Genomic DNA, 12275 nt, shown 5'->3' with positions numbered 1-12275 from the left:
ACTGTTCTCAAGCCCCAATAACACAAATCTCATCCTATTAACCTTAGAGGTCCTTAGCACAGCGCAAAGGTCCTCAACGTTTTTTCCGTCTCGCATTTCTCAGAGCTTTCCTAACAATACGTTCCCGTCGGCGCCAAGCCAAGACGGCTGAACGTCTGCGACGACGTCGGCGCACGCCCGCGAATTGTCCCACACTCTGGGACTTTCACGGTCGGCTCTTCTCTAGAGTTCCCGGGTGTCCTTGCTAGTTGGCCCCCCGCAAGCCCCTGCGCTAACCTGGGAGGAGTTGACCTCTTCTGACTCTACCAACTGAAAAGCGCAGGGGTGGACGCACTGAGCATGCTGGGAGGAAGGCTAGAAAACGAAAACAGAACCTCTCTCAAATAATCAGTCAAGTCTCATTATTAGTAGCACATCGCATGGGGCTCATTTGTCCTCAGAGAAATAGGTTTGTCCACTTTCCATGCGAAAACAACGCGTGGCTCCCCCTACGTCTGGCGCGCCCAGCCTTTGGTCTCTTCCGCGCCGGGCGACCCCGCGATCACGTGCTCCCCCATTCCCTCTCGCCGAGCGTGCATTCTGCCTTGGGGACGGCCGAGCCATGGCAGCCCTGCTGAGATCCGCCCGCTGGCTCCTCCGTGTCGGAGCGGACCCGCGCCTCCCGCTATCCCTGCGCCTTCTGGCAGGTGGCGCGAGCCGGCTGCACGCCGCCCCTTTTCTGCCCGCGGCCCGCGCCGGGCCGGTCGCCGGGTGAGTGTCCATGCTTTGCCCCCGTCCGCCTGCAGCGCGGGCGTCCCCCGGGATCGTGACGCTGGTGGGGGCCAGGTCCGCCTGTCCCTCTCCGTCGCTCTAGGGGCCGAGCGTCCTGGGGTCTTAGACCCCCTTCCCCACAGGGGGTTTACTGCTGACAGGGTCGGTCGACTTTGGAAGGTCACGGCCGTGTGCATGGTTTGCTTCCGGCATGGATTCTGCTCTCGCCCAGGACTGGGTCGTCCTGCCCTCCGGCTACCAGCGGCCTATGAAGCTGGGGGCTGAGGGGTGGGCTTTGAACGCGGCTGCTGGGATCGGGTGTTACTCTTCTCCTTGGGATTGACCCGGCTTGTGTGCTGTCCCACGTGGGAACATTATCGGTGATCAGTAATCAGCTAGGACGTGTATTTCGAGAGGTTTATTGTGGGGGGACGGGAGGAATAGGTTGGGAACTTGCGTGAGCTAGGGATCATTTAGAGAGGGACGTTTAATTATTACCAGCTTGGGCTTTTGCATGCATTTTCTGGAGTGGGGTTTTCCCCTAGCTATTTACAAGAGTGTGGTATGAGTTGGGAATTGTCACAGTAGGGCTCTGTAAAAGTGTCAATGGATGAATAAGTGAACACGCGGAAGGGAAGTTAAATTCCCAGTGGGTGTCAGTGTGTGAATGGATGCTCTGATGGATTGAGGTTTATCAGGAGATAGGTCAGACATAGACTTGGAAGTAGGGGGGATTAGGAACTTTGATGGAAAAGTGTTACAAGTAGTATCCTGACCCACCTAAGAAGGGGAGATGGGCACTGAGCTTTTAAAATAGGAGAAAAAATGATTTTGAAAGACTGTTTATAGATAAAAAGTACTTTGGGAGACAACAGGACTAAGTGCTAAGGATTTGCTGTTGGACAAGTTACTCAAAATTTCTAGACCTCAGTTTCCTTAGTTAGACGGAGTGGTAATAACATTGGTAGTACTGCGTGAGATTATCTATAAAAAGCACTTAACATAGGGCCTGGTACTTAGTGCTTTATTAGTTATTACACTAGTAATAACTATGATTACATGGATCTTTGTGAAGCAGCCTGGAAACTTACTCTCTGCATAAAATTATATGGAGGAAACATTTTATGACTTCTTAAGGAGTCAGTTACAGATCTTTGGAGTGTAGCCTACTTGTAACTTATGGCCTGCCTGGGTTGTTCTCATTAGGCCTGCAACAGCTAACCTTCAGGAGCCATGCCTCTGCTTCCACAGAACTGCATTTCTTTGCTTTCCAAGACCTTCCAAGAAAGTTGTGCCAATTACTCTTAATTTTTTAAATCTTTATTCCTGTGAGGCCAGAGGAGGGTCGATATTATCTTTCATCTTCACTGTTGCATTTGTAGAAAACAGTAGAACACAATCTGTAGAAAGAGTATTGGTCTCAATGTTCATCAGACCTGGATTCTATTTACTTGCTACGTAATCTTACCTAACCTCTTTGAGTCTCAATTTCATGATCTGTAAAGTAAAGGTAACAAGGCTTTTCTCCCTTCTTTGCAAAGCTGATTTCTTGTCATTCAGGATTCAACTTAAACACTGTTTCTTCAGAGAAGGCTTACCTCAACATTCACTCTAAAAAACTATCCTATTTTTGTTTTAGGCGGTGTGTCTGACTTGTTTGTTTCCTTAGTAGAGAAAGTGAATTGCATAAGAGCAGGACTTTGTCTTGCTCCCCACTGTGTGCTGAGCTTATAGCAAGCAATAAAGAAGTATTCCCTCTTTCTCTTGCACTCTTAACAATCCTTTTATACAGTCTCATGTAAGCATGCCCACATCTTTCCCGCCTGGAAAACAAAACCTTTCCTAGAACTCTGGACTTAACTGTAGATGCTTACCAGTTTTCCTTCCCTGTTCGTATTCCTGTCTCCTTTATTTCCTCTCTTTGTGTTCACTCTTTCACCCATTGCAGTCACACTACTGGTAAAAGCTATCATTGTCTTATTACTTTTTTCTTGTATATTTTTAAATTATAAAACTCATGTGCCTTGAGGAGCAATTGCAAAATAGAGAGGGAATAGTTATAAATTAAAAGTCACTGTTGGGCGCTTGGCTCAGTCGGTGGAGTGTGCAGCTCTTGATCTCTTGGTGTGAGTTTGAGCTCCACATTGGGTATAGAGATTACTTAAAAATAAGATCTTAAAAAAAAGTTATCCTTAATTCTATCACCCAGAGAGAGCCATTGAGATATATATGTCCTTTGTGTATGGATGTTTGTATGTATGTATGTATACATAATTTATGTATGTGTAGATGAAAGTTTATTTCATTTATTTTTTTCCCCAGGGACTTCTTAATTACCAGACCCACTTTTAAGGCCTTGAGCTCTGGCATATTACCCTGTGTCCCATTTTGCCCTTCATGAGACCCTTTGCTTTGCATGAGTCTTTCATGATTCTCTTCTCTTTAGGATTTTTCTCACCTGCTTTGTTGCTTCCTTTTTCTTCACTTCATCTCTTAAATGCTGATGTGTTGGGTTTATCAGCCCCTACCTACCTATCTGATCATGGTGTTTTTTTCTCTTCCTGGATATAGACACCTCCAGTGGTTAAACTACTTGTGCCTCAAACCCATCAAATCTCAAGTTGGACTCATCTTTCCTCTCAAGTCTGTTCCTTGCGTATTCCCTGTTTTAGTGAATGTTGCCATTTCTATCTGCTTCCTAGAGATTTTTCATTCTTATTTCATTGACATCTCCCTTACCCGACTCACCCCCTATGTATTGATTATACAAATGATTAAGTTCCGTTAGATTTTTTCATCTGGAATAAATCTCCTCTTCCTCCAACCCTCACATTATTCCCTAGTCTCCTTGATAACTGTGATCATGTCATTTTCCTACTTAAAATTAGACAATGTGATGGCTTCCATTAGTTCCAGGATAAGGTGCTTCATGATCTGGAGATGCTTCTGAGGCCTCACTTTTTGTGAGTTCCTTTCCATGACATCCTGTAGTCTAGCCATACCATACTAATGAGTCCTCTGCAGCAGGGCTTTTTCACAAGCATAAGAATTCCTTGTGGGAATCTTGCTAAAATGTAGATTCTGATTTTGCAGGTCTAGGCAGGGGCCTGAGATTCTGCATTTCTGACAGGCCCCCAGATTATAAAGGTACTGTTGTCAATCTATTGACCAGCAAGTCTCTGGAGGGGCCATGTTGCACATCTCTTTGATTTTGAATGTGGTGTTCAGTCTTGGAACGTGTCTCCCCTTCTCTCTACTCAGGTGTTCCATTCCTTTAGTCTGTTAAATCTTGACTGCTTTTCCCATTTGACCACTCTTTTGTGCTTTCTCTCAGATCCTGAATCACTAAGCACCTGTTAGCACGATTGCATGTGTGCCCACCAGCACTCCAGACCTGGCTGTAAGTTCCTTCAAGGCAGGGACTTTGTTTTATTCTTTTTGCCTCCTCTAGTGGCTGACTTCATGGCACATAGTAGTATGGGTGTCAGATATTTGTTGGGTAAATCAGTGAAAATCTTAGACATGGAGGAAGGAATATCATGACATGCAGAGAAGTTTGAGGGGATATTTAATCCATGCATATAGTGTGGCAAACCTCCACACGTTCACCCCAGTCTTGATTTCCTAGAATGTCCTGGGAAGGACAGATGAGTATCATTGAGTAAAATTATTAGAATTTATTAATTTGTTTTCAAAATTCAAGCGCCAAAAAGTATATACTTTTATATTCTTTAGTCTTGCTTTTCATTTCCCATTTCAGCACTTTTTTTTCATTTTTTTAGACAATTGTTTTCTTAAAAACCAGCTCTTATCTTTTTGGGGAATTTGAGGGGCAAACACTGTTGCTTTCCCACAGACCCTCTTTTTCTCACACTTCTGGATCAGAAACTGCTTATATTTTCTTGTGAGACTTTTTTAGGCCTCTGTGCTTCAGAGGAAAGATAAGCTTTGAATCAAATCAGTTTGGAAGTGGATCTAGATTGATGATTGGCTTAAAGGTGAAGAGCACATATTGCCCTGTGACAGAATGATGTGACTTCTCAAGTTGGAAGGAAAGAAAACTTTCCCTTGTTTATTTTTTAATAAGACAAGAATCTTAACAAATATTAAGAGTCTGGGTCCTTTTGGCATTATGATTCAACCTCTGTGTATATAAATTTATCCATTACAGAGGGCTACGATAGGCACATGTAAAACTCATATATGCTGTTCATAAAAGAGGAATATAATACTGGGGCATCTGGGTGGCTCAGTCAGTTAAGCATCCAACTCTTGATTTCAGCTCAGGTCACGATCTTATGGTTCATGAGTTTGAGCCCCGTTTGGGGCTATTGCGCCAATAGTGCAGAGCCTGCTTGGAATTCTCTCTCTCCCTCTGTCTCTGCTCCTCACCCGCTTGTGTACTCTCAAAAATAAACATTAAAAAATATAATACTGTAGTATTTCAGATAGAAGAACAGTCACATTTGTTTATGTTAGGGGCTCATTTGAGTTTAAGAGGACATTTGGTAATGAGCAGCCAAAGCGTTCCAGGGGAAGAGAAGAGGAGGAGACTTGTTTGAGGCCATACTTTTATCCTATGTGGCTATGTGGGGTTGATACTGCGAAGACTGGTTGATTTATTGTAGCTATTAAGGTTGATTAGAAGTTGGTCATTTGAGGGGTGCCTGGGTGGCTCAATTGGTTAAGCTTCCAACTTCAGCTCAGATCATGATCTCGCACTCCGTGAGTTCAAGCCCCGCGTCGGGGCCTGTGCTGATAGCTCAGAGCCTGGAGCCTGCTTCAGATTTTGTGTCTCCCTCTCTCTCCGCCCCTCCCCCACTCATGCTCTGTCTCTCTCACTCTCAAAAATGAGTAAATGTTAAAAAAAAAAAAAAGAAGAAGTTGGTCATTTGATGGTTGAAAGCCATTGGAGAACTTTGAGAGGTGTAAGTGTTGACAAAGTTAACACAGACTATAGGAGAGATAGAGGCTAGGGATGGATAGACCAGTAGGAACAACATTGATACCACAGATTTGGGCTAATAGGACCTCAGCTAGGTGGTGCAGAACTGCAGACCAAAAAACAAACACTTCCTTTTCTTCTTGAGAGATTGAGAACAGGAAGTTGGTCAGCACTTTGGCAGAATTACACATAATAGATTTGGAGATGAGGATAAATAGTAGTACCTTCAGATTAGATCTTTACTGTTTTCAAGCTTTGTATGAATACATCACACATGCATTTCATCTCTTGTGGGTTCATATTACAAATTAGGAAAGAAGCTTAGAAGAACAAAGTAATTTATCTGAAATCTCCAGTTGGGATTTACTACAGACACTGTGATGCCCAGTTTTGAAGTGTTTTGAATGTGTTGTGCTTTAGGTGTTTAGGTTACTTATATACGTAAGTAATATGGATTACCTGTGGGTATACCATTTTAAAAAGGTGATATGATACATCATAAATTTAGGAATTAAAGACTATCCTAAGTGAGTAAGCATATGATATGATCTTAGAATGTAAACTCTGCAAGGGATCTTTAGAGTAATCTTGTCCATCCAGATTCTCCCTTCATAGATTCTAGAGAGTATCCTGTTCCATATTACATCATAGGTCCCAACTGGGGTAATTGACTATTCATCCCTTCCTGTCATAGCTGAGACAAAGGAGACGTACCTTTGGACCAGGAGAGCCTAAGGTGGAGAGGACGTCTGGATAGGTAAAAAGGAATTGGTGTTTCCAGCCGGGAGACTTCTTTTTTCTTTTAATATTTATTTATTTTTGAGAGAGAGAGAGAGAGCAAGCACACAAGTGTGCAGGTGAAGGAGAGGCAGAGAGAGGGGGAGACTGAAAATCCAAAGTAGGTTCTGAGCTGTCAGCACAGAGCCCGATGAAGGGCTTGAACCCACAAACCATGAGATCATGACCTGAGTCAAACTCGGACACTTAACCAACTGAGCCACCCAGGTGGCCCAAGCCAGGAGACGTTTAAGTGTAGAAGAGTTCAAGTGGCTTTTTTAGTCTAAAATTTTGTGACTTACCATAAAGCATAGAACTGTGTTTGGGATACAGCTTAACTAGGCAAGACTTTTTGGAGAATTGAGGTTTTGCAAAATAGTTGAGTGAGAAAGTTCATTGAAGTAGCTTTACAAAACATTTTTTTTTTTAATGTTTATTTTTGAGAGAGAGAGAGTGAGCGAGCAGGGGAGGGGCAGAGAGAGAGGGGGACACAGAATCTGAAGCGGGCTCTAGGCTCTGACATGAAGATGGTTTGGGGGATGGTTGATCTGGCAGTTGTATTAATAAAAGCTGAAGCCTAAGAAAGTAAGGAGTTTGTTGCAAAAAACCCATGTATTCTGGGGGCATCTGGGTGCCTCAGTCGGTGGAGCCGACTCTTGATTTCAGCTCCGGTCATGATTCCAGGGTTGTGGAACCCACGTAGTGGTGGTATAGTCAGTAGCAGTAGAGAAATTTGAAAGGAGTACCAACCACTTTTAAAAGGAGGCATTGTGTATTTTTTTCTTGTGTGGACTACTATAGAAATTATACTCCTTGACCCTCAAAGATAGGGTTTATTGAAGTCACGATACAGCTTATGGTTTGGGGTACCAATCTGAATTGTGAAGTGAACAACTAGTATCTTTGAAAAACATTTCTCTGGGGGGTGCCTGGGTGGCTTAGTGGGTTAAGTGACTCTTGATATTGACTCAGGTCATGATATGGTGGCTGTGGCAACCAGCCCCAAGTCAGGCTCCATACTGAGTTCCACACTGTGTGTGGAGCCTGCTTGGGATTCTCTCTTACCCTCTCTCTGCCTCTCCCCGCATGTGTGCTCATTCTCTCTCTTTCTAAATAAATAAATAAATATTTAAAAACTTTCTCTGTTGGGGCGTGTGGTTGGCTCAGTCAGTAGAGCATGTGACTCTTGATCTCAGGGTCATGAGTTCAAGCCACACATGGGGCATGGAGCCTACCAAAAAAAAAGGCATTATCTTTTTGAATTTTTAACATGTTAAAACTTAAGTGGAATCAGTAATATAAGATGTATAAAAAGAATTATAACTGTGTGCGATGGTGGCTCAACATTTGAAAATCAATCCATGTAGTCAACCGTATCAACAGGCTAAAGAAAACTCGAGTGGAATAATTAAAATAGGGGATTGAGGGGCGCCTGGGTGGCGCAGTCGGTTAAGCGTCCGACTTCAGCCAGGTCACGATCTCGCGGCCCGTGAGTTCGAGCCCCACGTCAGGCTCTGGGCTGATGGCTCGGAGCCTGGAGCCTGTTTCCGATTCTGTGTCTCCCTCTCTCTCTCTGCCCCTCCCCCGTTCATGCTCTGTCTCTCTCTGTCCCAAAAATAAATAAAAAAAAAACGTTGAAAAAAAAAAATTTAAAATAGGGGATTGGTAAGAACATGAGATAAGTTTGAGATCCCCACTGCTACCACTTTCCATTGTGAACCCCCTTTGCAGCCGCATTCATTTTCTTGATGCCTTTCTGCCATGTTGAACTCCTTTCAGAAGATGACTACCCAAGTACAAATCCTGGACCTGTTATCCTGTCATTAACTAGCTTTTACTGTGACTCTGGGCAAGTTGCTTCAGTTTTATCTGTAAAATGAGGATTATAGTAATAATTTTTTGTTATTTAGCATGCATCATTAAATGCATAATATACATTAACTACTGGTTATATCTATTCTATTGCATATCTATATCTTTTTTTTAAACTCTAGTAGCTCCAAAGTGCTAGAAGCTGGATTGACGTATAATAGCAAAATGATGACAGTAACAGGGAAGATGATGTTTTGAGAATGTGTGTTTGTTTGGTGTACGTTTGAAGTTTAAAAAGAATGAGTAACACTTCAATAAAAAGTTTATTTGAAAAAATAAACACCAAGACTACCCAAAACATACAAAGATCTCTTAAAACTCAACAATAAGAAAATTAAAAAAGAAAAACGTAATAACCCAATTGGGAATGAACAGAAGATTTGGAAAGTTCACAAAGGAAGACATATAGGAGGCAAGTAAGCATATGAAAAGATGTTCACCATCATATGTCATTAGGGAATTGCAGATTCAAACCACAATTAGATACCATACTTTTTAAAATGACTAAAATCCAAAACATCTTCGGGATCAAATGTTGGTGAGGAGTGGGGCAATAGGGAGCTCTCATATTTATTGCTGGTGGGAATGCAAAGTGGTACAGCCATTTTGGAAGGCAGTTTGTCAGTTTCTTGCAAAGCTGAATAAACATAAGCTTACCCTATAATCCAGCAGTCACACTCCTAGATATTTACCTAAGTGAATCGAAAATTTACATCCACATTAAAGTCTGCACACAAATGTTTATTGATGCTTTATTCATATTTGCCCAGGTTGGAATCAGCCAGTATGTCTGTTCTTCATTAGGTGAACAGATAAACAAATTATGGTAAATTTGTAAAATGGAGTATTATTCAGCACTAAAAAGAAATGTGTTAAGCCACAAAAAGACATGGAAGAACCTTAAATGTATTTTGGTAGGTGAAAGAAGCCAGTCTGAAAAAGGCTCCGTACTGTGTGATTCCAACTGTAAGACATTTTGGAAAAGGCTAAACTATAGAGAAGGACAAAGGTAGTTAACAGTGGTTCAGGAGGAGGGGGGGAAGGGATGAATAGGTGGAGCATAGGGCATTTTCAGGGCAGTGAAACTCTTATGTGTGGTACTGTAGTGCTTATCATAGATTTGTCAGAACCCATAGGTTTTTCACGGAGTGAACCCTATTGTAAACTATAGGCTTTAGTTAACGTATCATGATTGGTTCATCGTTTGTAACACATGTACCACACTAATGCAAGATGTAAATAGGGGAAACTGGGTGAAGGGGAAGAGGATATACAGGAACTCTGTACTCTGCACACTTTTTCTGTAAACCTAAAAATGCCTTGAAAAAGTAAAATATTAGAAAAAAGTAAAGTATTGGAAAAAAGTATAGGCTTAAGAGGGGAATCTCACGGAAGCCTGCTTATAATAATAGGTCCTTGTACCTTTTTGAAATATGGACACTCAACTATAAAGTCATTATTTTTTTGTACTAAAGAGTTGAAATAAAAACCACCACCAGTTAAAAAAAAAGTGAGAAAAACAATGCCACATTTTGCCAGAGGAAATGTGTGGGTAATCTGAATGTTAGTGGTGAGTGCCAGAGTCTCTGGAGGGAACCTAAGATGTTTAACTCAAAAATTCAAAAGAGCCATTTATGACTTGTTGATGAGATGATGAAATAATTTTCACTTATGTAGTTACATCAGTTTTGGTCATCAGATTGGAGGCAGTGCGTTCTAGCTTGTGCAAGCTTGATGGGTAGGTGCCTATACTACATAGACTCTCCTTCACCCCGGACTTGTTCTTTTCTTTACTTTCTATCACAACATACCTGTTGTTCCAGGCATGAAATTCTTGTTACTGAGGAATTTAGAAATGAATTTTGGGCCAAATAATAAACGTAGGGGCGCCTGGGTGGCTCAGTGGGTTGAGGGTCCGACTTCAGCTCAGGTCATGATCTCGCGGTCTGTGAGTTTGAGCCCCGCATCAGGCTCTGTGCTGACAGCTTGGAGCCTGGACTCTGCTTCGGACTCTGCGTCTCCCTATCTCTCTGCCCCTCCCCCACTCATGCTCTGTCTCTCTCTGTCTCAGAAATAAATAAACATTAAAAAAAAAATAAATATGGGGCGCCTGGGTGGCTCAGTCACTAAGCGTCCAACTTCGGCTCAGGTCATGATCTCACAGTCCATGAGTTCGAGCCCCGCATTGGGCTCTGTGCTAACAGCTCAGAGCCTGGAGCCTGCTTCCGATTTTGTGTCTCCCTCTCTCTCTGCCCCTCCCCTGTTCATGCTCTGTCTCTCTCTGTCTCAAAAATAAATAAAAACATTAAAAAAAATTTTTTTTAAATAAATAAATGTAGAAAGCACTACCATGTAGGGAAGCACTGGAGACTTCCTTTTGAAGAGTGAAGAATCTTTTGGTTAAATGTGTAACCCTTCCCTCACCCCAGTTCATTCTATGGTGGGTCCATAGTTCAGCTTATCTAACGAAAGTTGAGTGAATATACTGGGGCACCCAGGTGGTGCAGTTAAGCGTCCAATTCTTGATCTCAGCTCAGGTCATGATCTCAGGGTTCATGAGTTCAAGCCCCACGTCAGGCTCTGCACTGATGGTGCGGAGCCTGCTTGGAATTCCGTTTTTTTTCTCTGTTCCTTCCCTGCTTGTACGTGTGTGCTCACGCTCTCTCTCTCTCTCTCAAAATAAACTTAAAAAAATAAAATAAAATGAAATTGAGTATACTTGTGTGAAGGAGAGTTGGCTGCATTAAAGATTTATTTGTGGAAAAATTAGCTTTAAAATGTTCAGAATAGTGTACTTTATCTTCTCTCTGAATTTTGTGTTTGTTTGATCTTACGTCTTAAACTGGATTTTAGCAAAGGTTTATTTTTGTGCTTTTTCACAGTTTATAAGATTTGGGTTGTATAAGAAAATCTTGGCAAATGTACTTCACTACAATTTTGAAATTCCCGTATTAATTAGCTTTGGTTGTTTTGAACAGTATTATTTATTGCATATTCACCTGAACTTGACATGTTCTGGGTGATTTAAAATAATGCTGTTTTGTGTTTGCCTAACAAGGGCATAGTTTAGTAACAACCGATCCAGTAGATAGGCAAATGGCCAGAGGAAACCTTTGAAAATAGTGAATAAATAAGTAGGAGCGAATCTTCTATGGTTCATAGGTAATTAGCATTTAATTAATTCAGCTCATTTAACAAATGAGCCATTTACAAATTAATCAATTAGCCATCTACAGTGTGCTGATCATTAGGTTTGTAAAGGTAAGAAAACATTGTCTTATTTAATTAGTATCCTGATTTTTTCCACTGTTTTCCAATTTGTTTACATAGGTAGAATCATTGATGGCCAGAGTGCTTGTGATTTGTCCCAGATCACAGTAATAGAATTTCTAGTCTAGTATCTGTTACTGCCTCTGTATTTTACATAACCTTGTGGTGAAACTTTTGGCGTAGATTTCTTTAATGTAGTATCATATACTTAATCATTCAATTTGTGACTGGTTTTCCAGGTAGAGAACATAGGGTAGGAAACTAACAGCTTTATTTTTACACTTACTACTATGTAAATGTTTATTGGTAATTGGGGTAAAAATGTGGACATGCAAGAAAAATGGGATTATCATGAAGGTGTCCCTGGATTAATAAGTATTTTTTTATATCACACTCTGTTAGTATGTACTTTGTATATATTATTTAGTTATACTTAACTAGCTGCTATTGGAAACTCTAAGATATTTTGGAATAAATGTAAATCTTTGTGCATTAGAAATTTTGTGTTAAAAAGTGGTGTTTGAATGCAGAGAAAGTTTAAATTCAATTCAAAGTTTCATGATAGGCTATTTCTCACACATAAGGATTATTTTTAAGTCTGTTATTTGTAAATTAGGTATAGCCTATATTTCTGCAGTATGGAATACCTCTGATTTCATGT

General features: G+C 41.4%; 1 protein-coding gene across 1 annotated transcript in view; it reads left to right on the top strand.

Annotated features, from left to right (window-relative positions):
• Positions 1-552: 552 nt before the first annotated feature.
• Positions 553-12275, top strand: part of LRPPRC (leucine rich pentatricopeptide repeat containing) — a 107481-nt gene continuing 95758 nt past the window's right edge. Inside the window, exon 1 of the mRNA XM_019466137.2 lies at positions 553-750. Coding sequence (XP_019321682.2) covers positions 602-750 — 149 coding nt within the window. The 5' untranslated portion in view covers positions 553-601. The remainder of the gene's footprint in view (positions 751-12275) is intronic.

The sequence above is a fragment of the Panthera pardus genome, unplaced genomic scaffold (assembly GCF_024362965.1).
Source record: "Panthera pardus isolate Hobbes unplaced genomic scaffold, ASM2436296v1 HiC_scaffold_25, whole genome shotgun sequence".
Taxonomy (NCBI): domain Eukaryota; kingdom Metazoa; phylum Chordata; class Mammalia; order Carnivora; family Felidae; genus Panthera; species Panthera pardus.
The sequence above is the reverse complement of the archived record's forward strand: the minus strand, read 5'-3'. Positions and strand labels throughout refer to the sequence as shown.